This window comes from Rhynchophorus ferrugineus, unplaced genomic scaffold (assembly GCF_030347505.1).
Source record: "Rhynchophorus ferrugineus isolate W39M unplaced genomic scaffold, kcgeb_rfMv2 rfM2, whole genome shotgun sequence".
NCBI classification, from domain to species: Eukaryota; Metazoa; Arthropoda; class Insecta; order Coleoptera; family Curculionidae; genus Rhynchophorus; species Rhynchophorus ferrugineus.
The window spans coordinates 61,743,998-61,771,891 of record NW_027472581.1 but is presented as its reverse complement, the minus strand read 5'-3'; the positions used below and the strand labels follow the sequence as shown (position 1 = coordinate 61,771,891).

At 30.3% G+C, this 27,894-nt stretch overlaps 3 protein-coding genes and 3 long non-coding RNA genes across 6 annotated transcripts; 3 read left to right on the top strand and 3 right to left on the bottom strand.

The window, feature by feature from the left end:
* Window positions 1–319: 319 nt before the first annotated feature.
* On the bottom strand, window positions 320–1,573 carry LOC143190140 (uncharacterized). The gene is made up of 3 exons (XM_076394265.1): window positions 1,417–1,573; window positions 898–1,067; window positions 320–844 (listed from the first exon to the last, which is right to left on the bottom strand). The coding sequence occupies exons 1-2, from the start codon at window positions 1,502–1,504 to the stop codon at window positions 928–930; spliced, it is 228 nt and encodes a 75-aa protein (XP_076250380.1). The 5' UTR covers window positions 1,505–1,573; the 3' UTR covers window positions 320–844; window positions 898–927.
* Window positions 1,574–9,867: 8,294 nt separating this feature from the next.
* LOC143190143 (uncharacterized) lies at window positions 9,868–14,074 on the top strand. Its single transcript, XR_013004172.1, has 3 exons — window positions 9,868–10,006; window positions 13,078–13,134; window positions 13,937–14,074. It is a non-coding gene; the product is annotated as an uncharacterized LOC143190143 (long non-coding RNA).
* LOC143190142 (uncharacterized) lies at window positions 12,454–13,332 on the bottom strand. Its single transcript, XR_013004171.1, has 3 exons — window positions 13,191–13,332; window positions 13,046–13,127; window positions 12,454–12,589 (listed from the first exon to the last, which is right to left on the bottom strand). It is a non-coding gene; the product is annotated as an uncharacterized LOC143190142 (long non-coding RNA).
* Window positions 14,075–14,821: 747 nt separating the features above from the next.
* On the top strand, window positions 14,822–15,495 carry LOC143190139 (uncharacterized). The gene is made up of 3 exons (XR_013004168.1): window positions 14,822–14,961; window positions 15,027–15,145; window positions 15,207–15,495. It is a non-coding gene; the product is annotated as an uncharacterized LOC143190139 (long non-coding RNA).
* A 2,113-nt stretch (window positions 15,496–17,608) lies between these two features.
* On the bottom strand, window positions 17,609–19,770 carry LOC143190136 (C-type lectin mosGCTL-1). The gene is made up of 3 exons (XM_076394261.1): window positions 19,610–19,770; window positions 19,337–19,498; window positions 17,609–17,969 (listed from the first exon to the last, which is right to left on the bottom strand). The coding sequence occupies exons 1-3, from the start codon at window positions 19,692–19,694 to the stop codon at window positions 17,740–17,742; spliced, it is 477 nt and encodes a 158-aa protein (XP_076250376.1). The 5' UTR covers window positions 19,695–19,770; the 3' UTR covers window positions 17,609–17,739.
* A 2,448-nt stretch (window positions 19,771–22,218) lies between these two features.
* Window positions 22,219–25,255, top strand: LOC143190133 (uncharacterized). The gene is made up of 3 exons (XM_076394258.1): window positions 22,219–22,357; window positions 24,353–24,567; window positions 24,621–25,255. The coding sequence occupies exons 1-3, from the start codon at window positions 22,346–22,348 to the stop codon at window positions 25,048–25,050; spliced, it is 657 nt and encodes a 218-aa protein (XP_076250373.1). The 5' UTR covers window positions 22,219–22,345; the 3' UTR covers window positions 25,051–25,255.
* The last annotated feature ends 2,639 nt before the right edge of the window (window positions 25,256–27,894 follow it).

Sequence of the window (27,894 nt, the reverse complement as noted above, 5' to 3'; positions counted from 1 at the left end):
AAAAGACAATTGGGGTTGTGGATAGGGAGACGAGCAAGCCAATTATAACCCTGTAAGGATTATATAAGTAGTTAGGGATATGATGACCCAGGACAGGTCAGATCTTAGGAGAATAGCAGATCATAACGAACTTTAGAGAAATAAATAAATTTGGTTAGTGAAGCCGACAGGGCCACGTTATTTATAACGTTTTTGTTCACTTCAATATTTCTATTTTTATATTGCATATGATTTAAGAATATTGTAGGAATATCTTTGTTGATATATAATGTGGAATAATAAATTTATATGGCTAAAACTTGAAACTGAAATACTGAAACATGTTAAATATAACTATATTATATTTAGGTGATAATGTAAGATAAAATAAAATATAGAACTGTTTATAATGAATGATAATAAATGAAAACAAATATATATATATATATATATATATATATATATATATATATTGATTGAAAATATAATAAAACAATATGTAATTATAAATTGATAAAGTTTTGTCCCAACCTAATAATACAATATAATATTATATAATTGTTATAAATATATACAAAAGAAATTTACTTATGACAGGTTCTTATAAATTTAGAAAGTATATAGACATATGTAATTTATGTTTGACATATAAATTTTAGCTTTACATCGCATACATAATCGTTCCATAGAAGACCGTTATTTTGTTCAAAAACTTCAATACAATATTCTTTATTTCCGGCATTGTCTGGCTGCTTTGCCGAAAATCTACGATATACAACAGGTGTCCCAGAATTCCACCAAACAAAATCGCTGGTGCCAGAACCATATCTAGATCCAGAAGTCCAATACCCATTTCCAATTGTTGCTAAAGAAAAAATATGTTACAGCAAACAGTTTTGTAAGAAGTATTTTACTTACATGAACTTGAATAAAGTTGAAGATAATGGGCTAGAGTTCTTGATTTTCGGCTTCTGAGTTTATACTGACCAACTCCATACCGATATTCTTACAAATGATATTGGCTCTAAACCACGATTCCGCTGATGATGATACTAGGTATGTGTGTTTACTACATTGTTGTATCGGTACTAAACATTTAAAAACGATATAAATACATCCAATAATTACACTTAATATTAGACATAATGATTTTTGAGGAAATTATTATTATATTTAATAATTACATATCGGTGGTGTGTATTTTGTAGTTGTAATATGCGTTGATGTACATTGTATTTACTATGCTGAGATACACTTCTAATAAATTAAGTAATTATAAAATGCTGGTAAAGCCAAACAATTTATTTATATGTCAGTTGTAAATTGGAACATTTCATAATGAAAAATATTTAATTAATTAAAATTAAATTAAATATATAAAGTAAATTATATTAGGATAAAATTAAAATCAGAGAAGGAAGTAAGTTATAATATTACCATTTTCCGTTTGACAAGATGATGATAAACATAACTCGTATAATAGAAATAATACTAAAATTAACGGTGTGTTAAAGAAGCTCCTCATATTTTTCTTTTTGGATTTCTATTACTATACAACAAACGCGACTATTGTCAGTATCTGCAGGCACAAATATTTATAGTCTTCATAGGACTGTTACCAGGCACATTCAATAAATAAAAAGATAGAAGATCATATTTAGTTAAAATGTATTTAATTTCATAGTATGGATTTCATTGATTTTGATACTAACACTATTCTCACTTGTATTAAATATTTTGATTTTTCAACATATTAAATTTTAATTTTATTGTGTAAAATCCTATATATAATTATCTAGAACACCATTTTGAAATATATTTATGTAATTTAAAATGCGCATAAACAAAGCTTACTAATAATTATGCATCCCATTATCTCTTTTATTTGATAACATAACCACGAGTACAACAAATATGCACGTATGAAGGCTGTTTCTATATTTAAAAACAAATTACCATTACAACGATTTTTAGGGTTAAATTAACTATATATTCTATAATGAAGTTTTTCTATAATCAAGCAATTTTTAAAAAATTAATATAACATTTATACTAATTAGTTTATCTATTTACTACCACAAAAATACTGTGTATCCTTTAGTTTCATGAAAATATTATTTAACGTATATATTGTGCTAGCCATTAACAGTCGTTATTTCTTTCTGTTTAATAAAACGTTTTTAAAGTAAAATAAAAGTTTTCTTAATTTAAAACCTTCACTTTTCATAAGTTATATAGGTATATAGGTTATATAGGTTTCATAGGTTATATAAGTTTTATAAATAATAGTGGGAAGTGGGAAGATATTTGAACTTGATGAATTGAACATTGACATTATCGCGGGTAATTTCTTTGTATTAAACTTGATAATGAAGTGATGAAATTATATATTGTCAATATTTGATATCAAAAATTATTTTAAATAGTTGATTCATCTCTTTGTTTAAAAAGGCAGAGTTTCGTTAAAAATATCTCTAAAAAATAATCTAAAAAATAATACATCTCGTAATATTTAAAGGTTTAGTGGTGGTCAGTGTTGGAATGAATTCTACAATTTAGTACTAACATTTATATCAACCCCAATATTTATAGCTCGTAAGACTTATGTTATGAAAAGGTTTTTATCAGAATGTTTTAAGTTTGAAACTAAATCAATATGGCTTCAGTCGACTAAGTCATTTTCAATACCAGATACAAATAGTTGTGCCTCTTCGTACTGAATCTATTACTATAACCCTAATTCAAAAACTTTAATTTGTATTTAATATAAGTGATTGTATTTACTGTGTATTCAAAAATGAACTGAATGAAATGAATTAAATATTTCCTAGCAGCATTTAAGACCACTTCAATCTGATTTTGTTAGACTTGATAGTAGGGTGCTCTATTTGAGCGATGAGCTTGTTTTAGACCTCTTCGTGTTTGTGTGCATATATGTAATAATGTAATGTTTATATTAATCTCTTGTGTGTACTATTCCGTCATTTCTACCAATCTCTCTTAAATTTTGATTCTCTGCTATCCAGAAAAACACATAACAGATAAATAATTAAACACAGAAACAAGGCATATAAAAGTCTTATCAGCAAACCATTTCTTGTCCAAATTATACTTATACACACTCAATAAAATATCAATTTTTAAAACTATACTTCATAGTTTTAGGTACACCCCAAGTAAGAATGCAACTTGTTTTCAACCTGTTAAGGTCAATAGCCTTAAAACTAAAAAGGAATAAATCAATTTATGAGCCTCGATGTACAAACAAGTATTTATTAGTATACAATAATCAAATTTATGGTCATTGTTATACCAGTACAGCTTACAGAGTGGACAACTCTCCAAGTTAAAAATCTTTAGAAATTATATAACAATTTATGTGAATCACAAATTATAGAACAAATACTCACTCCTAATATTTGATAAATAATAGTAACATTTGACGAATTTCTATATTTTATCGTAATTAATATCGATCATAATCTAAATCCTTAATGCTAGATTAACTTTTATATTCAAAGAGCTGCACGGTGATCTCAAAATCAAATGGATTTACGAAGTAATCTAAGATTTCGCTTTAAATGGTGAAATAAGGTAGCTAAATTACAGCAACGTGGAAGCAATAGCTGGACAACACAAACTTGCATAGTGCACAAGTGTTATTCTTAACTTTATATTAAGGATTTTATTTTTAATAAAATGGCAGCAACAAATTAATTTGTAAATTAAGGTTGTATTTTATCTAACGTAAGATGTAATTAATAAAAAAAAATGATTTTTGAACGATGATGCTTTGTCATATTGATAGATCAGATTCATAATTTCCCCTTCTCCGCCCCCCCAAGGTTCTAGCCCATATGTAACGGCCCATAATAGTGAACTTTGGCGTCAACTTTTCTAGGCCTCAACAAACATTCCTATCTAACGAAAGTTCATATTAAAGTTAACAAACAAATTCAAAATAATAAAATGCTTAATAAAGCAAAAGCGTCGATATAATTAATTTGTTATATTATAAAAAGAACTTTCTGAATAAATTTAAATTTCTCATATCTTAATTAATCGCCAGATTTCTGTCGATTTTACATTTCTATTATATATACGAAACGACATTGAGAGTTATCTGTTAGAAAACAGATCAAACCCCTTCTGGCATCTATTTTTTTTTTCAGACATATCACTTGTTACACCATTCAAGTATTAAAAAACATGCTGATTCCCTGAATGCTACACAGTCCGTAGTCAGTGTTGTAGGTTGTATGTGATCGTAGTCTCGTGTAACATAAGAACATAATCAAATTATTAGATTAAAGTAAATAACATTTTAAAGTTTTAAAGCCATAGAAATTTGTAAACTAATAGGGTTCAATAATAAAAGAAGAAAATCAAATTTTGAGCCAAGAATTTGGTGCTTTGTTTCAGCACTATAGTTGATTACAAGTTTACTCTCAGAAGGTATCTTGGCTGAGTTTTGCGCTAAAGCCAGTTTTGGACAGCAATAGGTATTCTGATCATCATATAGATCTACATTGGTAAACATAAAAAACACAACATAAATTAATAACAATAATATTGCCCAATAAGATGATTATTAAAATTATTATATTGTCATTACTGATATGACTAATCAGATATCTATTATGGTGATAATTCCAATCCTTCAAATCTTTCGATTCAATTCTGTCTTTTCTCATCTGAGTATTAATCTTATTGCCTGTTATATAGTGTTCTACCTTAGGTGTAGTTGAATTTTAGTAAAATTAAATAAGCCAACCTTTAGATACTTGGAGCTCATTTGGTTTATTTTTTCAAGTTCATGGTTTCGATGTATAAAACAAATTTTTTTTTAATAATATCTTTAGTAGATACGCTTAGTACAATATTAATTTACAATTAATTTATTACTACTTTTCCTAGGTACTTGGATTAATTAACAAGTAAAACGAGTGCGAGAAAATGCATCAGTATGTATTCCTCAATTCTAAAATTATAATTATTTATTAATTATTAACTTATAGCTATAGTTTACATTAAATGTATACACTTTATATAAGTTCGTATGGATTTGTACGCTTCAATCTCCTGACATCCTGCGCGCTGTCCAGCAGATGTATTGCTTCCACGTTCGTATGATTTAGTAATTTTCTTTCGTGTTTCAAGGCGAAATCTTGGATAACTTTGCAAATCCATTTGATTTCCAGGTCATCGCGCAGTTCTTCGTTGGTTGAACCTTGTTTTGACAGCGTTGTACGGCTAGTTGATTTGCATTTTTAGTGCAACCCCATAGTTTCACCCCATAGGCCCAAATTGGCTTTATAATTGTATTATAGATCAACCTCTTTGATTTTAGATCAAGTTGAGAGTACCTTCCGACTAACCAGTATAGTTGTTTTATTTTGGTTCTAATGTGTTTTGCTTTTTGTCTAACGTGACTTCTTCCAATTTAATCTACCGTCAAGGTATTTAGCTGATTCTGCTTGAGGAATCGGGCATCCATTGAGTGATATAATTAAGTTTTTATTATTTCGCCTTAATGCAAAATTAACGTGGACAGATTTGGAGCTATTAAGTTGAATTTTCCAATCTTTCCTCCATTTGTAGATTTTGTTGAATGCCACTTGCACTTTTTCTATTGCCCTAGGTAGAGATATATCTTTTGCCATAATAATTGTGTCGTCAGCAAAGATTCCAAGGAGTTTTTCTTTTGTTGTTGGAATGTCAGCAGTGTAGAACAGATACAGGAGAGATCCTAAGACGCTACCTTGTGGATATTTTTAAATGTCGAGAACGCCATTTCGTGCGATACTCTAAATTTTCTTCCAAATAAAGATGACTCCAGCAATTGACAATAGTTACGCGGTAACAATTTGCTCATCTTACAGATTAATCCCAAATGCCAAACCTGATCAAAAGCTTGTGAGACATCTAGGAATATTGCAGGACAGTATTACTTTTCCTCAAACGCTCTTTCAATAGCTGCAGTTACTCTGTGCACTTGATCGATTGTTGAATGGTGATTTCGAAAACCAAACTGGAAATCTGGTATTGTTATCAAATGTTGAAACACGTTTAAATATTAGTTTCTCAAATAGCTTTGATATTGCAGGTAGTAGCGAATTAGGCCTGTAAGATTCGACTTGTTCTGCAGGTTTGTCAGGTTTTTTGAGCATAATTATTTGTGCCACCTTAAAGCATTCCGGGACATGCTTCAGCCTTAAACAGGCATTAAATATATATGTCAACATGATGATTGCTTTTCATGGCAGTTCTTTCAATAATCCAGGTGAAATGTAATGGTGGATTAAAGTAATCAAGTTCAGTGACAACTTCCAGTGGAGAAATTATATTTAGAATCAACATCAAGTTGATAAACAGGACATGTATCCATGGTAGATTTTATATCATTAGGTTGAAATATGTTAGCTAAGTATTGTGCGAACAATTCAGCTTTTTCATTGTCTCGCCGTACCCATTCATTTCGATCATTTTTAATTGGCGGTACTCGAATAATTGGTTTTTTAAATCTTCGATAGCGAATAATCTTTGTCTGCTTGTGGGCTTAATTGAATTACATACTTTTGAAAACAATTCTGTTTATATTCTTTGATCTTTTGATTCGTCTGATTACTAATTCTATTAAAAGTAGTTTTGTCTGCAGCATTTCTGGTTCTGTGTCATACACTTATAGCTTTTCGCCTTTCTTTTATTATTTCTCTAATTTCGATGGGGTAAAGTACTTCATATTCTGATTTCTCACTTGCTATTGGGATAGCATCTTTTGCAGCTGACCGAATTTGTTCAGTTATATGTTTGTTGCTCAAGATCATCTATAGTTTTAAGTCTTAGTTTTAAACTGATTTGTTCCTGCAGTATTAATCTGAATTTGTCCCAGTCAGTATATTTGTTGGTAAAATTAGGCTTTTTGCTTTTCTTAGGATTGTCGCGCCCAGTGTTAACAATACTGGAGTGTGATCAGCTGTTAAATCGCACAAGCTTTCTGTATTAATTTGATTTAATGAGATGCCTTTTGTAATGTAGAAGTCCAGCAGGTCTGGGACTTTATTACTGTCTGTGGGCCAGTAAGTGGGTTCGCGCTCGGAATGATAATTACAAGTTTTAAGGTTAATGGCTTTGAGTAATTCGTTTCCTTTTCCAGGTGTGATAATAAACCTTGGGCCTAATTTTGAAAAGATATCTTTATATTGTATATAAAACAACATTGACAACATCTTTTGTAAGGTATTTTTTATTTTATTTGTACTATTTTTCTAAAAAAATGTTTTACCACTATAAACCATTGAATGTAGTGAATTATGGTAACCACTAAAATAAAGTTACTTCAATATTATTAATTATTCTATGGCATTAATGATTCTCCATAACAACTTTAATTATATAAATGCCCAATAATACTCCTCATCGGAGCAAGTTAGTCTTGTATTGCCAGTGATGTCTTGTATGGTTTGATAATCTTCCGTTTCGAGACAGATACTTCCCGAAATCTGCCAATAATTCTAGTAATAGATCTATAAATAAATAGTTCTGCCAATAGTTCTATAAATAATAGATGCTACGCGGTGGACATATACCTGACCAGTCTCAGTTGGATGGTTATAATTCAGGGATTTAGTCTCACTGGTTCTGTGAGCAAGATAGATCTAAATGGTAGGAACTAGAGGACTAAGGGATTACTGCATTTCCGTTCAATTCTTTGAGTTGTATGTGTCATAAAGCGTCAGCAATTTTCTGTACGGTAGAAATATATATTGTGGTCTAGACCTGTACTAGATAAGGCATATAGTCTATCAGGGAGCCTGAAAAGGGAAGTTTCCTCATTATATAGATGAAGTGAATAGTTTCGGAGAGGTGGTTGAGGGTAGCTTTAAGGGAGAGGTGGCTTCAGATGTAGTTGAGAGGAATAGTATATGCTACACAAAATTATTGTGAGCGATTACGGGAAGCCACCCGATGATATTCCGAGTGCTGAGTTTTGGAGGAGGTGTTCTAAAGGAGAGAATTATCGTCCATTTATGTAAGGATGATCGACAGGTATCATCTTATTATATTTTCCTAGTTAGGTGTACTTTCAGGTTAGCTAGCGTTAGAATATGACTTTCAGAAATCTAAATTAACTAACTTCTTTAACTTCAAAATAAATGGGTGAGTGAGGACTTGAGAGGGGATATGTAGAATCAAGTAAAGTTAATAATCTATTCATAAATGTATAGTTGACTAGTATATCATGCGCAAGGAGAATAGAAGTGAGTTGAGAACCAACGTATATAGCAATTGAATATACAGCTATTATGAACATAGTTGGGCTCAAGATGGAGTCTTAAGGGGCTGCATTGTTCAGGAAATAGGTAGAGAGGAAACCTCATGGACAAACTATAAAGATATACCGAAGTTTTGTTCGTCTAAACTAGCTGAGGATGCGCAAAGCCGTCTTATTTACTATAGCTATATAGCTATATATTTATATAGTGTTATAGGAAATCAATAATATGATTAAAACATATTTATACTCTATTGGGAAATTATAAAATAGAATTTTAGTAATTTTTTTTTAAATACTACATAAAACAATATCTAATGGAACAACTGATAACTTATTTTCTAATTGTACTTTGTTATTGCCGTATATTAAATATCATAAAGTAAAAAATCGTTCACTAATCATTTCTCCAAAATATACTAAAAAATACAAAATTTCAATATACTAAGTATAGTAATTATATGTTACAATTTTGATAACCGACCCTCTTTTTCTTTACCAACCCTACTTTTGGAGGCATTTAATTAGGCAGTGACATTAGATATTGTATGCAGCCAAGCAATATTTTCATCAGAATCAGAAAAAACAACAGCTAAATTAATTATTATTTACCTTATTATATTTCCTTGCTTCGGATATTGAACACATTTTACATTTGACATTTACTGGCATAACATTTAATTGAACTTTGTTTTCAGATTAAAACTGATAAATTTCACGGTAAGTCCTAAAAAAATGACACGATAATAGGACACAAACATTTACGCTTTGCTTGTTTAAATATTTTTTTAATAAATTATTTAATAAATATAAATTTTAAATTGCTGCTTATTATTACTCTGTTTCAAAATTCCGTAGCCAGACATAATAGATTGCGTTTCTAATCAGTTACTTCGAACAGGAACGAGATAATGAAGTAAAAAAATGCCAGTAAAATTATTTCAAGAGCTAAGCATTTTTACTGTTAATTTTTAAGTAGCTGCGATTAAATATTTTAGTGTATTGCAGCTACACTGAATATTAGTATGGACACAGTAACTGAAATATCCCCAATAAAACGTAATCTTGGATCCACCGAAAAGAGACCGTCCTAATGCGAAGGGGGTGACAAATTAAGATTAGTCTGACATTAACCCAATTAGAGATCAAATATATGAAATATATGAAAATAGTAAGTAGTGTTTTCAATATAAACATAATTTAATAAAATTATTTCAGAGGAAACTGTAGATCTGAAAAGTATCCACAGACAGCTTAGAGATATGCAGTTTTTTGAGGTATATAGAGTATGTTTTCATAGACTGTTAAGTAATATAGAGTTTAGATGGTGTAAAGATAACCTACGAAGAGATCGAATAGAACTTTCAGCCATTAATTTTAAAAGAATACAATTTTAAAAAGCATATAATAAAATCAAAAATATATTATTAAGACAACATGTTTAAAAAAGTAAACGTTGTAATAAAAATTGATAAGGTTTTATTAGTCATAAGCTTTTTTAAAAGTTCATTGCAGATATATTGTTCTGTATGCTGGAAAGAGGAATAGTTAATAACCCCTTCGGTTTGGATGAACTCGATCGAACTCGAACTCGATGAACATTGAAGAGGAAATTGACAAATGATGGAATTGTCAACAAATATTATATAGATTGGAAATTAACAGCTTTGTTATTCCCTTTAATGAAATTTTCCGAATATGGGATTATGATACAATAGCAAGACAGGGTGATGAGATTGGAAACAACTAAAGGTGAGATATAATTAATATACCATAAATGTAGGAAATCTTATTGTAGAGTGTGAAAGTTTTATGTGCACAGATATGTGAGTCATTTTTCAGAATATACGTGAACATATATTTAAAATATGTGAGGAGAGGACTATGGCAGTTTATGTATCTATGTTGTCTTCAATTTATTATCACTGATGCCAAATCACAACGGAAAGTTATACAATTGAGCAGGATGTGTAAATTAGGTGAAATTACTTGCTCTAATAAACGATGATTAAATAAATGTTGGATATCACTGCCGTTATTTATAAAAGTATTCAGAGAAATCAGAGATGTCAATTACTCGTGGTGCATAAGAATTTAATGCCTACTCTTGAAAAGAAAACTTACTAAATTTAATCCTGTAATGTTTTTAATTATTCAGTCTCAATCTTCGTAGAGTCAGCCTTATCGAAAACAATTTTCTAAAAATATAACAAAAAATACATCTGTGTTTTATTACGGTCAAGTTTTTGTGAATGGTCTCAAAAAGTTTCCAGGTCCGCGTTGCGGCTACACGGTCAGCCTAAAGGAAACCAAATATAAAGAATTGAAAATTGATTGAAATGAAACAATATAAAGAGACGACGGATAATACATTCAATAAAATCTAACTGAATTTTACACATGTCGATTAAAAGTGATAAGTGGTATAGAGTAATTATTAGGGGACTACTGTCAACAAGTCAGAGATTCAAATTAGAGACTCAAAAAGGGACATAAAATTGCTACCGTTAGTTCTATAGTGACAAAAAACGTTAAATGCAAAAGGCGAAAAACTTATTAAGGCCTTCTCGCTATTTTATGTCGACTTAGTTCAAAATGAAACCAATAAAACGATCTATGATCTATGAAATGCAGGTAACTGTAACCAATGAGCTAACTATCGTCGAAGTAATCAAATTGCTGAGAGAATTTCGGCTGAAATGCGACACAATTTCAGTTAGTTAGCGAACAGGGTAGAAAAATTATAAAAATCCCAAAAGAAGTTAAAGAAAAATAAAAATGAGTAATTCGTTGTTATGAATTATAACATGGAACGCAAATGGGCTAAATTAGCGAGTCCGGGAGCTTGAACTATTTCTGAGAACAGATAACATAGGTATAGCTTTCATATCAGAGATTGATTATTCTAAAAAAAATGTTATATTAAAGTACGGGGTTATGATGTATACTGAACAGTACACCCAAGTGAACGTGCTCGAAGCGGAACAGTTGTAATAATAAAACCAAATATACAGCATTTCCAACAAGACGACATAAAACAAGAAGAAACACAAGGTAGTTCTCATTGAAAAGAACGGCCCTGAAATAAATATAGGAGCTATATACCAAGATACAAAATAACACAATACAGAGATTTATTTTTAAAAATTAGGCCCAATGTTTATTATTGGAAGAGACTTGCTAAAAACAATGTTAAACACACAGATTGGGGTTAACGATTAATAATACCTGGAAAAGGAAACGATTTACTCGCAGTAATAAATATTACTAATTATATATAGGATAATTTTATATGAGAAACAGCTGTAAAAACGTTATAAACCATTTATAGAAATAGCAGATTTCCAGTTTGGATTTCGAAATCACCACTCGATCAAGTGCACAGACTAACAGCAGTTGTTGAAAAGGCATTCGAAGAAAAGAAATACTACCCTGCAATATTCCTGGACGCTACAAGCTTTTGACCAGGTATGGGATTTGGGATTAATATACAAAATGAGTAAATTGCTACCGCGGAATTACTGCCTACTACTGGACTCATATCTTTTCTAAATATAATTTAAGGTGTCGTATAAAGCGACATTCTCAACACTTAAACCTATTTTGGCTGGAGTTCCACAGGATAGTGTCTTGGGACTATTTCTATAACTGCTCTATGCTGCTGATATCCCAACAACAAAATAAACATTACCTGGAACATTTGCTGACGACAAATTGTATAATTATAAAGGCAAAATATGTATCTCTGTCTAAAGACTATAGAATAAGTACAAGTAGCGGTCAACAAGATCTACAAATGGACTAGAGACTGCTAAATACAGCTTAATAGCTTCAAATCTGCCCCTTTTAATTTTGTGTTATGGCGAAATGACATAAACCTAATTATATTACGTGACGGATGTCCAATTTCTCAAGCAGACTCAGCTAAATGCCTCGGAATATATATTGATGGTACGTTAAACTGGAAACATTAAGTTAGACAAAAGGCAGACTAGAGTAAACTTCACTCAAAGTGAAGCAACTGTACTGGTGAATCAGAAAATACTCTCAACTTCCATCGTAATCTAACCAATTGAACGTATCGAAAACAAAGTTTTAAGATTAATAACCAATGGTTGTCGCTACGTAACCAACGAAATGCTGAACGTTGACTTCAGAATCAAATAGATGCACGAAGTGATTTTGGCGAAATGTTTCGCTACGTCCAACATGTAGATGTCGCTACTTTTAACATATAACTGGTATTATTCGCTATGCTAGGCGCCGCGATGGGATCTGATTGGTTCATTTCGTTCTATGGTTTGTTTATTTCTTTGTACACCATTCTCAATGTACCTTATATAGAGAACAGTGTTTATAACGTTTATACACTAAATTATTATTTTATTTTATTAGTATTTACAAGTCGGTAGTTGAAATGCATTCTAGTTCTAGGAAATGTTGTGTGCTCGGATGCATAGATAATGAGGAAATGCATTATCGTTTTCCGTTAAAAAAGTACTCGGTGATTTTTAAAAAATGAGTAGAAAACATTGAAAATTCTAAACTGGTTGGGTTAAACATTAAACAGATTTATGATCATTACCGCGTGTATCATACACATTTTTGTGATACATTGAAACTTTCCTTTAAGTATTTCTGAACAATTTAGTGATGGTGAAAATAATATCACGAGCCCAGTATATTTACAAATGAAACTGTATCAAAATCAAAATGATATAGAAGGTAAATTGAAGAAGTCAGTCACATTTCTGTTAATAATTGTTAGCATTCATTTCTAAACTGTCTTACTATATTTGAAGTGCCTATTTCCATTCTTTCAGGCCCACATCCAGGATGTTCGAAGAAGGTGTCATCGACAGTTGGACAAGCTCTAGAAGGTAGTGGTAAAGTTTGTATTGATTTAGCCAATATCCCCCTTTCTGCTTATTCTTACCATTAATTACTTGACTCTATAACTTCAGTTCTAGATGTTCCTATAAGAGCACACAGAGTTAAGATGTACCGTAGTGTACATCTCAGGTTATTTAGTAAAACTTAAAAAAAAGAAATTTAGTATGAATTTTGTTTACATATAATTATGAAGGAATCAGTAGGCTCATAAATTGAGACTGATTTTATAGAGGCAAGACAATATCTCGTGCCCCAGACTCCAACAAAATTGTTTTCTTATACTGTCACTAAAGCTGTCTTTTATTTTATTCAGCGATTTTGCCACGTGGATAATAAAACAAAATTTTTGTCAAATGTTTTTAAAAAAAAAGTAAATTTAAAATTCTTAAATTGTACATTCCATAATAATCTTTCGGATAAAATATTAAAAGTACTACCAAGGTGTCCTATATATTTTTGAGTAAAATAGGTGAATAGAATACTAAGAGGGAGTCTTTCCTCAAAGTTTGCTTTTAGCATAAGAAAACAAAAAGACACAACTCTGATAGATCCAATTAAATTGATGGCACTAAACAAATATAAAAAAGGAAAAATACTGAAGAGATTATTTCGATTTACAATGCACCCAAGTTTTTTGCTTATGGTTTTATATATGTATATAATATGTATACTTTATAGATATATTTATTTTATATTATATTTATATTTTATAGATAAATTTACATTATATATTTATTGTTATTAGATTTATATTTATTTATTTTTACATATAAAATATTTTTCTTATAGGTGCCTATAATGGAGATTTAAATTAACAAATCAAATTACTTGAACAGCCCATTATGGCGCCCTCTGGGTGTCTCTATTACTCTATGGTCAGTATTTTGCATTATTTTTCAACGTTGCATTTGAATGAGTTATATTAATGGTCGCATTTTTGCTTTGCATTCGAGTGCTTTCAAGAGGAAAATATATATTCAGTTTACTGTATATTATTATTGGTGTTTGAGAGCAATATTGGCTTTCAATGGAAAACCAGGTGTAAGCATAGATTGAAGGCTTAGAATTAAAAAGGGTAAGAACTAAAGAGCATGAAACTTTTATAGTGAGAGAGTTAGATGCCACATTTGTGAAAAAAAAAATTTCATCGACTTCAAGTTGAAATCGATTTATGCGTAAATTTCACCCTGAAGTAGTTATACAAACAAGAGCAAGAATAATTATTTGCCCTTTGTGCTCACAATCAGAAAGTTTTGCACATCATCTTAACTACAGCAGACATGTGTTGGTGACACACGACCTAAGTACGAAGATATCTACCTTACATTTTAGAAATATTGAAGAATTTCATTTCTGGAGGAGTCAGGATAGAAGAGAAGAAAATTATTCGTGTAGGATAAATGCAAAATATCCAAGTGGTATTAGAAAAATAGTATACAATTGCATTAGAAGTAACACTGCAGGTAGTAACATTATTAATTTCATACGTACTTTTGGTAATTAACCATTCATCAACTAATGTTATAAAAGTAAATGTACAGTACGTTAACCGAGAAAAATTGTTAGTAGGTATATTAATAGGAATAAAAATAACAGCAAGAATTGCAGTAACTGGCCATAATAAAATATTTTAATTAAGATATCTTGTAGTAAACATATTATGTCTTTAGGTGAGGTGTCTGTTAACTTTGTTGAAATGCTACATGCATGGATATAATATGGGATACAAAAGATTGACAAAAGCTGAAGAAACCAAAATTCGAAATGAATTAATCGCAAGTGTTACACCTGATAAGATTCTGCAGGATGCTAGGGTAGTGAAAGATAATACTTTGAAAATTATTAATTTATTGACATGATTAAGAGTTGATCTATATAGAATCATTAACTTACAACATAAATCAACAAGACATTCCAATGACCTAGTGGCAACTTCCCTGAAGGTAGCAGAGTGGAACAAAGGAGGGAGAAATAATGCATTTTTATATAAAACCATAGGTAAATAGGTTTTGGTTTTGTAAACAAGTGTATTCACCGGTGATGTAATAAATTGTTTCAGGTGAAAAGTATGATGGCCTCCGGGATGAAGACTTTGCCGTTCGATATATGAATTATATAATGAAAAACAAACTTCAAAAAGAAAACATGGTTATTTGCATCGATGGATGCATCATACTAATAAAAGGGATTATGAATTGATAACAGTTCTTCTAAAGGACCAAAATTACACAGGATTCCCAATAGCATTTCATTTAAGTAATAGAAAAGGTCAAATAATCATTGATCAAATATTTTTTAGAAAATTACTGATGAAATTAGGGGCAGCAATCAATTGTCAGTATCTAATGAGTGATGATGATCCAAGGTTTTATAACGTGTGGGAAAAATAATGAATGTTGCTGAACGTCCAAAGAGATTATTATCTACCTGACACGTTATAAAAAACTGGAAAATAAAAGAAGGAAATAAAATAAAATCCAAGGGGGTGGTTTATATATATTGTGCTGGTTATATGAACCAGGACGACATAAGGTTCCAGAAAGACGGTACTAGGTGTCACCCAGCTAGCTCCTCGATGGATATTATGCATAAATGGATCGATGTTATGATTATCTTTCGAAGGTATGAATTGACCTTTAATTGACATGCGAGTTGACCCAGGGGGCAATTTCTTGTGGAGTTGTCTGAAGTTCCACTGGTAAGTACAATATATCACTAAGCTACACTCCTCCGAAATATTATATTTGATATAATGAATTATTCCCTTTTGATTTATTTTACCATAATTTGTAATTCATTCATTATTTGTGTTCTTACAATATTTTTAGAAGCTTATGGTGATGTTGCTTTATCATATTTCAATTATCGGTTTCGATATCACTAATTTCAAAGTGACGATTTTGATGTGTGGGACTGAACGAGTTTTCCGTTCATAGGAAAATATTGCATAATTTATTACACAATGACTCGGTTCAAACTCCAAAAAAACCTTAAGACAATTCAGCTAAATGAATCGTTTCTTAATATGTACATGCAATAGAAAATATTTAAAAGACTGGAAAATAGAATGAACATGCCATTAGTTTACTGCGGTATACTGCTACTGGCGTGTTATAGGTTAGTCATTCGCAAAGCGGAATATTCGTGGCTATAAAACCTTCCTGTACATGTAGTGTAGTGTACGAATTACCAAAAATTAAATTAAATTGTTAACAAAAAACACAAGCAAAATCATCGTCTTGTATTGGAAGACGGACTGTTAGAGATCGAATGGCTAGTTTTGTACCATCCTTTGATTACTATTTACGCGGATCGATGCAGTCTTGGATAGCTCACGTTTTTGAAATGCAAATATGTGCGAAATTAGATCGATAATCACCGTCGTCAACAAGATTCTCAACAGAAATATAAGAAAAACTTGTAGGAAATAATGGAATATATTTTGATTAACATATATGGTAATGTACCAATTTTTCTTAAAATATGCATATTTTAGATGAGAATATTATCAGAATATACGCATGGGCCTATCAGATTGTAGATATTTCAACACTAACAGAGAAACGTAAAAAAATCGAAATCGAAAATAAAAGTTGTTCAATCCGAAATCCATCGGCCTGCTTTAGAATGCAGCTTTGATTAACTTATGGTTACGGATAATAAAAGAGCGAAATCGAACAAATTCGAAAAATATCAAAAAGTTTAGTAGCACCATTTGATTTGGGGCTCTGTAGAAGGGCAAAATACTTTATGTCCATCCACAAAATGTCAATAAAGTGAATGAAAACAAACAAAGAAAATATTTTAAGTCTATATATGATCTTGTTGAAAGATAAAATGAGTTGTTTTTAATAATTCCAGAGACTTAATTTTCTGGTTTCGAATCAACAATGATGGAATAAAATCACTATACTTTGGTGACAAAGATAGCTGAAATATATCAAGTGGTAGTACTTATGGCGTAAAGTTTATTTCCATGGACTGAAAAAGTAATTTTTCTAACAAATGTTGTATAAATCAGACAACTGAAACTTTATCTTTACTCCTGAATTGTATAGTGAGAAATAACTAGAATGTAATTTAAATAATTTTACAATTTAAGACGCAAACATAAACAATTAATAATAATAGAGACAAATGGCCTTTCAATTATATTTTCAGTTTATATATTTACATTAAAGAATTCAATTAATATTCACTACTATTATTTTCAAATTTATTTTTAATAAATTATACTTTTCTTGACAAAATACTGAATAATGTTTTTTACGTAATAATGTGATAAGAACTGTTATTGTTTTACTAGACAACATATATATCTAGTTTTTCATATTATTTAAAATGTATATGACAAAAAAAAAACAATTTAATGAGAAGTAAAAATTTTAAAAAATTCTCATTTCAGGCATTTTCAGACAAAATTCATAACTTATTGCCAAGGTGAAAAAATGAAACCAGTGCTAAAATTTTCATCAATTAAGATACAATCTAATTCCATTTGAAAATATATTTTGAAAACATTTACCAATAAATTTCTGCATGGCATAGGTTAAATAAAGAAATAGGATCTTAAGGAAGATGTGTGGTAACGTTTACGACTGACAAATGAATCTTAATTTTATATCACATACATAATCATTCCACAAAAGATCATTGTTAGTCTGGTAAACTTCTATACAATACTCTTTATTTCCTGCGTTGTCTGGTTGAGGTCCAGTAAATTTTCGATATACAATGGGTTTTCCAGAATCCCACCATACAAAATCATTGGAACAGCCACCATGTCTAGATCCTATGGTCCAAAATCCACCTCCAATTGCGGCTACACATACATTATTTATGCAGTCATCGTTAAATTACTATGAACATTTTTTATAATAACAGGTCAATTGAAAAGTTATCGACGAACATTTCTTCCCAGCGAGCATTATTTTGAGATCTGAGAACAGGAAATAGTCGCTGGGGGCCTGATCTGGAGAATACGGTGGATGAGGAAGCAATTCGACGTCCAATTCATGGATTTTTGCCATTGTTTTCGCCTTTCAAACGACCCAATAACGCTATGTAATGGTCGCTGTTGATGGTCCTTACTTTTTCAAGGTAATCAATGAAAATTATTCCATGCGCATCCCAAAAAACAGACGTCATAACCGTGCCAGCCGACTATTGCGTTTTCCCATGCTTTGGAGCGGGTTCACCGTGTGCAGTCCACTCGGATGACTGTCGATTGGACTTTGGAGTGAATGCCATGTGAGCCATGTTTCATCTATTGTCACATAACGACGCAAAAACTCGGGTTCATTACGCTTGATCATCTTAAAACACTGCTCCGAATCATCAGCTTGTCGTTGCTTTTGGTTAAAAGTGAGCTCGCACGCCAACCACTTTGTGCAGAGCTTTCTCATACCTAAATATTCGTGAATTATATGTTGTACACGTTCAGTTGATATCTTTAGAGTGTCTGTTATTATATTCAATTTCTATTTACTGTCATTCAAATTCATTTTGTGGATTTTTTAACTGTGTTCACTATCTTCGGTGCTCATTTCACCACGTCTAAACTTAGCATACCAATCCTTGATGGTTGATTTTCCTCGGGTAGTGTTCAGAAACTCAGCATCAAGACAAGTTTTTGCTTCAACTGTATTTTTTCTCTTCAAAAAGCAATATTTTATCAACATGCGAAATTCCTTTTTATCCATTTTTTCACACCAGCAACAGTTGTTTAACTCAAAATGCTATAATTCACAAACTAATGATCCGACAGCTGTCAACTTTATATACGCATCTTTTGACGGTTAGGGCTAACTAAAAAACTTATTGATTTAATTCTAGTAGCGTCGTCTATGTGTCAGACCGGGGACTTTTAAATTGACCTTTTAGAATTAATACCCAAAAACTTTGAAGAATTTCTTATCTAAGGGCAAACGAGAACGTGAGAAATTCAGCCGTTCGCTTTGCTCTGCGCTCGTCGCTTGGATCTTGGATTCATTGCACATCGGATTATCTGATTGGTCAATCCTTCGCCACCCGCACACCGTTTTCACACGGAAGTCAATGGTCAATGGTCAAATTAGGCACTTGTAATTCGTGGACATAATAATATGGGTAGATAACGGTTTTTAATAAAATGGTCGGGGACTTTTCAATTGACCTGTTACTTAAAATTTATTTGATTTAATAACTTACATGTCTTTGAAGAGGCCTGCAGAAATTGATATAATTCTTGATTTTCTTCTTCTGAATTTATACTAACCAACTCCATGCCGATATTCTTACAAATAATGTATGCCCTAAACCATGGTTCTGTTGCAGTAGATACTACATACGTGTGTCTTTTACCCTCCTGAACTAAAATAGTAAATAGGATCATATAAGTGGTTAAAACATAAATGTTAAACGATGTACACTAAAAATGACATCAATTATATCTTAATAAAAAATAATACATTGTTTGCTTACCAGTTCCCGTAGGGCAAGATTCTAATTTATGTATATGAGTATAGGAACAAACAAGGAAAAGTGAGATACTAAGAAATTGTAACATGTTGCTTTTGTTGTTTTCGTTTAGTAAGTGGAACTGTTATCTTCATCTTCGTATATTTATATTTATTCTTACCATACCAAACGTGTTAACGTTCGGTAGCGTGATAAACTTGTTAACGTGATAAATAATTTATAGGATATATTAAAAAAAATCACGTAGTAACGAGAGTTTCGATATTTCTCTGTAGATATTTCTCGAATAGACCTTAGAGCTTCACAGTTAAAATAAATACCACTAAACTTTGTACTCTGTTTAATAGGAATTAACGTTGATTGATTCACATTTAAGTAATGCTGTTTTCTGCAAAAATGCACTATTCAATAGCCTGAGGCTGAGCACAGAACTCTGGGGAACTCCGTTCTTAAGAGGTTAAAATAATTTAGCTTGCCAAAAACGAAATGAGAAACTACACATCCAAAGCAATGCTAGTTTTAAATTCTGATATAATATGTAGATTTTTTAAGTCACTTGATGGTTATTTACATATAAAATTTGTAAACTCTGATAAAGAATAGCGATAGTTACTAGGCGATGTCCTCTAAGATGATCTTTAATTTGCTTACTAGCCAGTTATTGGCTTTTACAAACTATCATATATAACATCCACCAATGCCTATCCCAATTTAACGAACCGATGGACAAATATACATTTGAATTTTTAGTTCATAGTTTTAGTGTTCTCTGTATGATGAACTGTTAAACTTTGTATTATGTTATTTATATTTAATGTATACCAAGTCATAGGTTATACTTAATTAGCATATTTTCAATTCGTTTATATTTTAAGATTATATAAATTACTGATTTGTGATAAAAATTATCAACAACTAAAATATATTAAATAACAAATTGTAAGCTTTTTTGCTTTTTTTTTCATTATATTAATTTTAAATATATTAGTTTTATATATTTTATAATATATTCACTTTACATATATCATTTTATCTCTGGCTAATTAAATTTATTATACTGTTAAAAATATTATAAAAATACTTTTAAATGATTTTCTAAGCAACTATCAAATTGTTAATGATGTATTAGGTAGTGGCATAATTCGCTTATTTTAAAGTACTGTTGTACTTTATGACACTATTTCCTTTTGAGAAGGAAATAATGCTATCATTGTCATCTACAACTACACTATGGTGGATCTATAAGGATCCGTTATTCATGTGAGATACAAAATGTAACAATTCTGGTTAGTGTAGGTGCTTGTTAATAACGAAAAACACTAATAATGAGAACAAAATTAATTCCGTTTGAGATCGTTATTTTGCGCTAGTATTTTACATATGTTACATATTATGTGCTTATAAACAAATTCGAATATCTGTTTTTAATGTGTGATTTGAAACCGTGACGTTTTTAAACATAAATTTTTGTTGCGTACTAATAGTTTAAAAATTGATATCCTATGGTTTTTTAATATTTAGGATTTGATGACAAATTGGCGAATGAGTAATATATATTAGTATGTTTTATAAGCTAGTTGTAACCATTTAAAATAATTAAACTGTCACAATTTTACACGTAAATGCATAATATTTTGATTTTGTTATTAGTACATTATTATTATATTAGATATTAGTATATATACGTTATTATATATTTATTGTATTCAGACTAGTCAGGCAGTACTAACAAACTGTTATCATTACAGAATAAATGGTTATGTATTTAATGTAAACATTTTTGGGCGTGTCGTTCCAGATACTAGCCGAAGCGGTACCGGATTACCTTTGCGAGGTTGGTTCCGGTATTGACCTTAACACAGGTCGGCGTTTGCCATCGTTGATTTCCGGATATCGGTTTTAAAGGAACTAAATAATTCAGGTTTTGGGAGTCTTATTTGAATGAATAATTTAACAATAGATATGTTTTAATAATTGTTTCATAATATTATATTGTAAATTAACATTAAATTTTGCTCAATTTTTATTATTAATATGTAATTACTCGTTTTTAGTTATTCAATTTTTTTTAAAGCAAAATTATAAAATAAATAATAAATTGGTTGCATATTTGCATTTAAACAAATGTTACTTTTTGGTCGTTTAGTTCAGAAAAGCATTTCAGTCATGCTGGTAACCTGACCGGGTAAAACCGAAAGTCTTGGTGTTGGAAAGTATAGTCCCTAAATTGGTCAATTGGTAGTCTTTAGGATATGAACACGATAGCTTAAAACAATATTAAATTAATAAAATGGAATCAATTAATTTTATGTATAGCATATATTAAATTACTTATTAAAATTATTGAGTAATTAACTAGCTTTATACTCTAATGACACAAGTAAATGACATTATTGAATGACTTACTTACGTAAAAAACAATAATTTTATAATTTTTTCCACATCTTGTTTTATCAAAAATTTTACTGCAACTGATGTAGTAATATTCAGGACAAAGGGTGAAAAAAATATATATTAAAATTTTATTAAAATATTTGGTGTAGGATCGGAAATATTCCCGCGCTCTTTTTAAGAACGGTCAGTGCAATAACGTGCTGATATCTTAGGGAGTGTTCTTCTCAGGGTCACTTTTACCAAGGCTGTGTCCTGGTATAAAACGTAATAGCAGGGACATGGGGGGCAGTAGTTGGTGATAGGTAGTGCAACCAGAGCTTATTCAACTATTTTTCACCAAAAATAATGAAATTTTTTGTGAGTATCTTTATTAACGATTTGAAACGTGTAGTAGTGATGTGAACATTTTAAAAGTGAAACAGGGCGTTAATCTTATAATTATGATCACATATCGTGACTATTTTATGTATCTGTCGTAATATATTCCGGAATAATATACAGTATTTAATATGTTGAAAATTCAAATTGAGTTAAAATATAAATGTTTAATTTGTTTTGGTTCATTGTTTTCTAGTATAATGAAAGTTTAGAGGAAGGTGAAGATTATTCCAAATGGTCCATGCTTTTTACATTTTTGATATTCTTCAAAATACTTACGCTAGTAAGTACAAGGTGTTAAAGAACATTGACTATTATCAGGACATTGAGGTAGTAATTGGAACTTGTAATAGTTTTACTAATGATTACTTAACTATTTAAAAAATACATTTAAAATAATTCATATAGCCTATGAGAATTATAATTAGTTAGAGAGATGTGACCATTTATAATTTTTTTAAATTTTTTTACCAAAGATAAATAAGTTTTTAATACTATGATTATTCATATTTTGCAGAATATATCGACTCGAACGAATCGAATCTATAATTTTTTATTTTATTTTATTTGGTAAAAAAAATACAACCAATTGCTCCTTAAAATTTGTGATTACTCTGCTTGAAAATGGCGAGCTCAATAAATAGTCAGAGCCAAAAAGAAATTTCGTCTTTAAGCAGGAACTAGATAATGGCTCACCTTGCCAGTAAATTGCGTTAGAGAGTTAAGTTTTGATACTATCAAATTGCTGGGGCCTTTGAACCCTCTTTGAATATCGTTAATGGAAGTAATTTTTATCGTGTTGCCTTAACATATCGTTCGTAGGTTTTCAAAATCAATAATATTCAGTATTAGAAATATTATTTAAGAAAGTAATTAAGTGTTATTTAAAAATGTAAACAGCATACTGATTTCTATTATCCCCTAGAACTTCATTTTAATATTCAATGTAAAGCTGTAAATGATTGTTGATTTGTAGTTTCTAGAAGGCATATAGAGGTATATATATTGCGATTACAACTCATTTTGATTATATAAGAAAATCATTTTGTGTATACCTAATATTAATAATTAGTGGGTTATAATACAATTATTTATCATAAATACTCATTTTATTCAAATTCGTAATAACAAAGCGTGTGAAATATGATAATGTTACTGAATTTGCTAAAGCATAAAACAAATATGAGATATTTTAAGTAGTTGTGTTAAATGAAATAATTTTATACTAAATATCCCTTATCCTTTCACTGCTGCACCCACGTTCTGACTTGCTATTTTATACTGAGGTGATCAAAGGATAACTTTAATAAAATCAATGTAAAACCCTTCACAAGTCTGCCATTTCTATTACTAATATATGATATTGATATATTAGCTATTAATAAAAGTGATGCAATTCCATTCGATGTTATATAATATATTAGTAACATATTAAGTATATACGAGTTGTTAATTGCAATTAAATTATTTCCGATAATTTTAATTGCTAATAGGACTGGACTTAATTCCTTTATTTGAATTGCAAGTAGGTGATTTTTTCTACTTGGGTGTAAAACATTTTTAAACTTATAAAAACATTAGAAAAACAATTTCGATTTCTAAGCTGTTTTAAAGGTCACGATCAATAAAAATCAAGTTTATTAGTCAGTCAATAAGTCATTCCAGTTTATATAATTGTTGAATTTGTATTTCGGTTTTACATTTTTTTTCACAAAGGAATATATTTTAATTATATTAAGTCTTAGCAATTTTTAATAAAGTTAACAAAATAAATTATTAAAACATATCTAACTTCCAGTAGAGTTAACTGATATTTGATAGAAGGTGGCCATTTGACATTTATTAAAATGGGGTTAATCGAATACAGTCTATTAAGGATAGATTCATATCGAAATTTATTTTCAAAACACCTCTCAATAATTTTAATATGTAATCGAAATATGTAAAAAATATTAGAACAATTTTTTTGTTTAGGTGGTACTTTCAGCAATCCTTGTCGTTACTTTCGGACAAAAATATGGCGGAGATCCCAGAACTGCCGCTATTTTAGCAGAACAAAGATATCTTGGAGGTGATGGACGATTTGGTGCTCAATATAGTCAAGAAGATGGTGTTGATTTTAAAGAAGAAAGTGAACCTGATGGTACTCGTAGAGGATCCTATTCTTATGTAGATCCAAATGGACAAAGGTAATTCCTTTAAATATACTTTAGTATATAATTATTCCATGTAATTATTTTAGACATACCATCAGTTATACTGCCGGCAAGAATGGTTTTATGGCATCTGGTGATGGTATCCCTCAACCAATCCCAACTACTCTTCCAGTTGCTCCCCAACCACAATACACACCTCGTCCAGAGTACAATCCTCCAGACTACCAAGCTCCAAGACAATACGATGCTCAACCCCAATACCAACCTCAACCTCAACCCCAACCACAATATAGACCACAACCTCAACAACAGTACCAGCCTCAACAGCAATACCAACCACAATCCCAGTACCAGCCTCAACCACAACCTCAATACAGACCACAACCACAAACCCAATACAGGCCAAACTATGATTCTTATACTACCACTCCAGCCCCACATAGGTTCTACCCACCAGGCAAATTATCTCTTAACAGATCTCCAGATGGTTACAGTTACAGTTTCAAAAAAGCCTAAGTCTAGTTTAATCACGTAATAAATTAATTACAATTACGTAGAATGTTCAGCAATATAGGACTTTTTGTAAATTTTGTTTATATGGGTTATCGTTGAGTTCGATGTTTATTTATTTATTTTTCTATAGTAAACATCGTAGATGGCACGAGAGAGTATTCATTTTTGTGTATAGATAATTAATATTAAAATATATAGATATTGATTATATGTTTTTTATTTTCATGAAATTGTAGCTTCAATTACCAATTTTTGCAAACTTATGTTAAACCATTTCAGTATTCGCATCTGTAAAATCTATTTACAAACTTAACATATTACTTATATTCATACTGCCGTAAATATTGGCAACTTTTATTTGTTTATCTTTGATATAAACGATTCTAATACTATTTGAGACTCATAGAACTTTTACCTAGTCCCTGATATTGATTCATTAATGTTTGTTACATATTTCCAATATGTAACCCTTTAAGATATATAACTAATTAAATGACTGAATCATTTATCGTACTGGCTAGTTTAGTAAGGTAAAATTAAAATATTATTAATAGAAAAATATTTCGTATAATGATGAAATGAAAAGTGCGTATACTAAGAATCATCTATCATTATACAAATAATAGAAGGTAAGTTTAAATTCTCAATGTAGTTTCGATATTTATAAAAATTTTCAGAAATAAACTAAAATGTATGGTATAGTTTGTTTTATATACATTTGAAGTAACAGTAATATAGTAAGTATTGTTTCTGAAGATTTTTTATATTATATTTATAAATATTATGGTGAAATAATGTTGGTATATGTTCTAATACATTACATTACGTAACAATTAGTCTTAAAATTACAATAGCAATATTTGAAAGTATGTTTGATCAGAATAACATATGCAAACATATTTTATCTTGTATTTTATGTCTCACGCATTCCTTTGTCTTGTACAAAGGTATTGAATGGGCGTTGGTCTTTTTTTACCGGGAAGTAAAATTTATATTTAATGGTCAAGGTTAACAAGATTGTATTAAAAATGAATTTAATTGATCAAAACCAGCCAGGGCTCCTAAATATATATGTTTTTCGAAAATAAGCGGTTTGCCTTCATCTTATCACTGTTTTCTATCATTTTTATTATACCAGGCTTATAAATAAATAACAAGAAAGTAGTGGATTTAAAATAATAGTTATATAATAATCTCATCGAACTACCTACCGTATGGACAAGTTAGAACTACCAAGAGAAAACCAATTAACGCTGATAAAAAGGATTCTCTCTGTTAAAAATACTTCTTAGGTGTCAAAGACACTCAGTTCAATTCCGCCGAATAATAAATATTTATAGAATATTTTTCTTGCATTCTAGATTTGGCAATATACCCTATAGGATCCTATGGGCCATTATTCACATTGTTTTTGAATATTTCTTTAATCAAATACTTAATATTACGTTATAATAACTTACATTTTTGCGAATTCTTAAACTATGTGAAGTTAGTAACCCCAACTCGTCTGTTCTGCTTAAAATACTACAGTCAGATTGAACTTAACTGTTTTCTCAAAAGACCTTATTATTATAAAAGATCCTATCTTTCCTTTCAGTTTTGGCCTATGTAATACGGTATCACTATGTATCACACCAATTTTAATAATCCCTTCTGTTCCTGTTCGGCTCATAGAATATTCTTTAAATTTACTAGTACCATTTAGGATCTTAATTGATCTCTATCTGCATTATCCCAGTTTTCTTTAAAGTTTAGCTTCGTGTTTATATATTTTGACAAGTGACATTTATTGATGATAATGCCTTAGATTTATTAATGATAATGAATTAATATAAGCGAGCGCTAAAATCTGTTCTAACATCTCTCTACATAACATAACGGTTTTCATTTAGTAATGTTAAGTTATTCAGTATATACAGGCGACAACTATGGAAGTCTGATAATTGCATTTTTGACATTCATTGCATTTGTTGTATGATTTGAACAAAATTGTTAATTTAATTTAATTCATGAACTTTAATCCTTGAAACTTTATTCTTGATTGCGACTTTGAAATTGATTGCGACTTTAATAGGTTATTTCGAATAGGAACGAGATAATGGAAGCCCCCCTTATGCCTATAATTTCCGTAAGAGAGGTAATTATTGATGGTATTAAATAATATAAGTCCCTACAATTTTATTGAAAATGTTTTTTAGCGGGTTGCTGCCGCACTAAATATTAGTGTGGGTATTGTGAATAACATCACTTACAAAATGAATAATAATACGTTAGATTCACCCAAGAAAACCCGTCTACATACAAAGTGGGTGAGGAATCTTGACCATCTTAATATTGGCTCTATTCGAGACCAAATATACGAAATGTATAGGAACAGTAAGTACACAAACTATTTTATCCACATAAACATAATTTAATAAAATTATTTTAGAGAAAATTGTCTGTGTAAGAAAATACAGAACAACATTGTTGAGGAATTACTTAAAGGGCACCACTCGTTCGCTAATCGAGGCAGACGTGGTCATAGAGTAATATATATAGTGTTAACTTAATACAAATAATTTTAGAATTGTTTTGTGTAGTCTCTCTACTGACCAATTAAATTTTAAATAAGCCGGCTTGGTGGCGCAGTGGTAAATCCTGCTGGGGCATGGTCGTACATTTATGTTTGTGATTGTTTAAAATTTGTGAATGCTCTAGACAAGAGTGTAAAATCCGACAAGGAAAATGATCCCAGTCACGCCAGTAACCAGGCTGGGTAAAACCAGATGTCTTCTGGGATGATTTCTAAAGTTGATCACTCGGCCAGTCGGTAGGGTTAATGCTGAGGACCGTGGTTCGAAGCCC

Excerpts from the sequence above, each read along its gene's own strand:
- LOC143190140 (XM_076394265.1), bottom strand. The coding sequence starts at position 1,504 with ATGAGGAGCTTCTTTAACACACCGTTAATTTTAGTATTATTTCTATTA. Across the intron at positions 1,068-1,416 it reads ATCTTGTCAAACGGAAAATG|TACCGATACAACAATGTAGT; the intron begins GTAATATTATAA and ends TTAAATGTTTAG.
- LOC143190136 (XM_076394261.1), bottom strand. The coding sequence starts at position 19,694 with ATGTTACAATTTCTTAGTATCTCACTTTTCCTTGTTTGTTCCTATACT. Across the intron at positions 19,499-19,609 it reads ATCTTGCCCTACGGGAACTG|TTCAGGAGGGTAAAAGACAC; the intron begins GTAAGCAAACAA and ends TTACTATTTTAG. Across the intron at positions 17,970-19,336 it reads GCAGGCCTCTTCAAAGACAT|CCGCAATTGGAGGTGGATTT; the intron begins GTAAGTTATTAA and ends ATGTATGTGTAG.
- LOC143190133 (XM_076394258.1), top strand. Across the intron at positions 24,568-24,620 it reads GTAGATCCAAATGGACAAAG|ACATACCATCAGTTATACTG; the intron begins GTAATTCCTTTA and ends TAATTATTTTAG.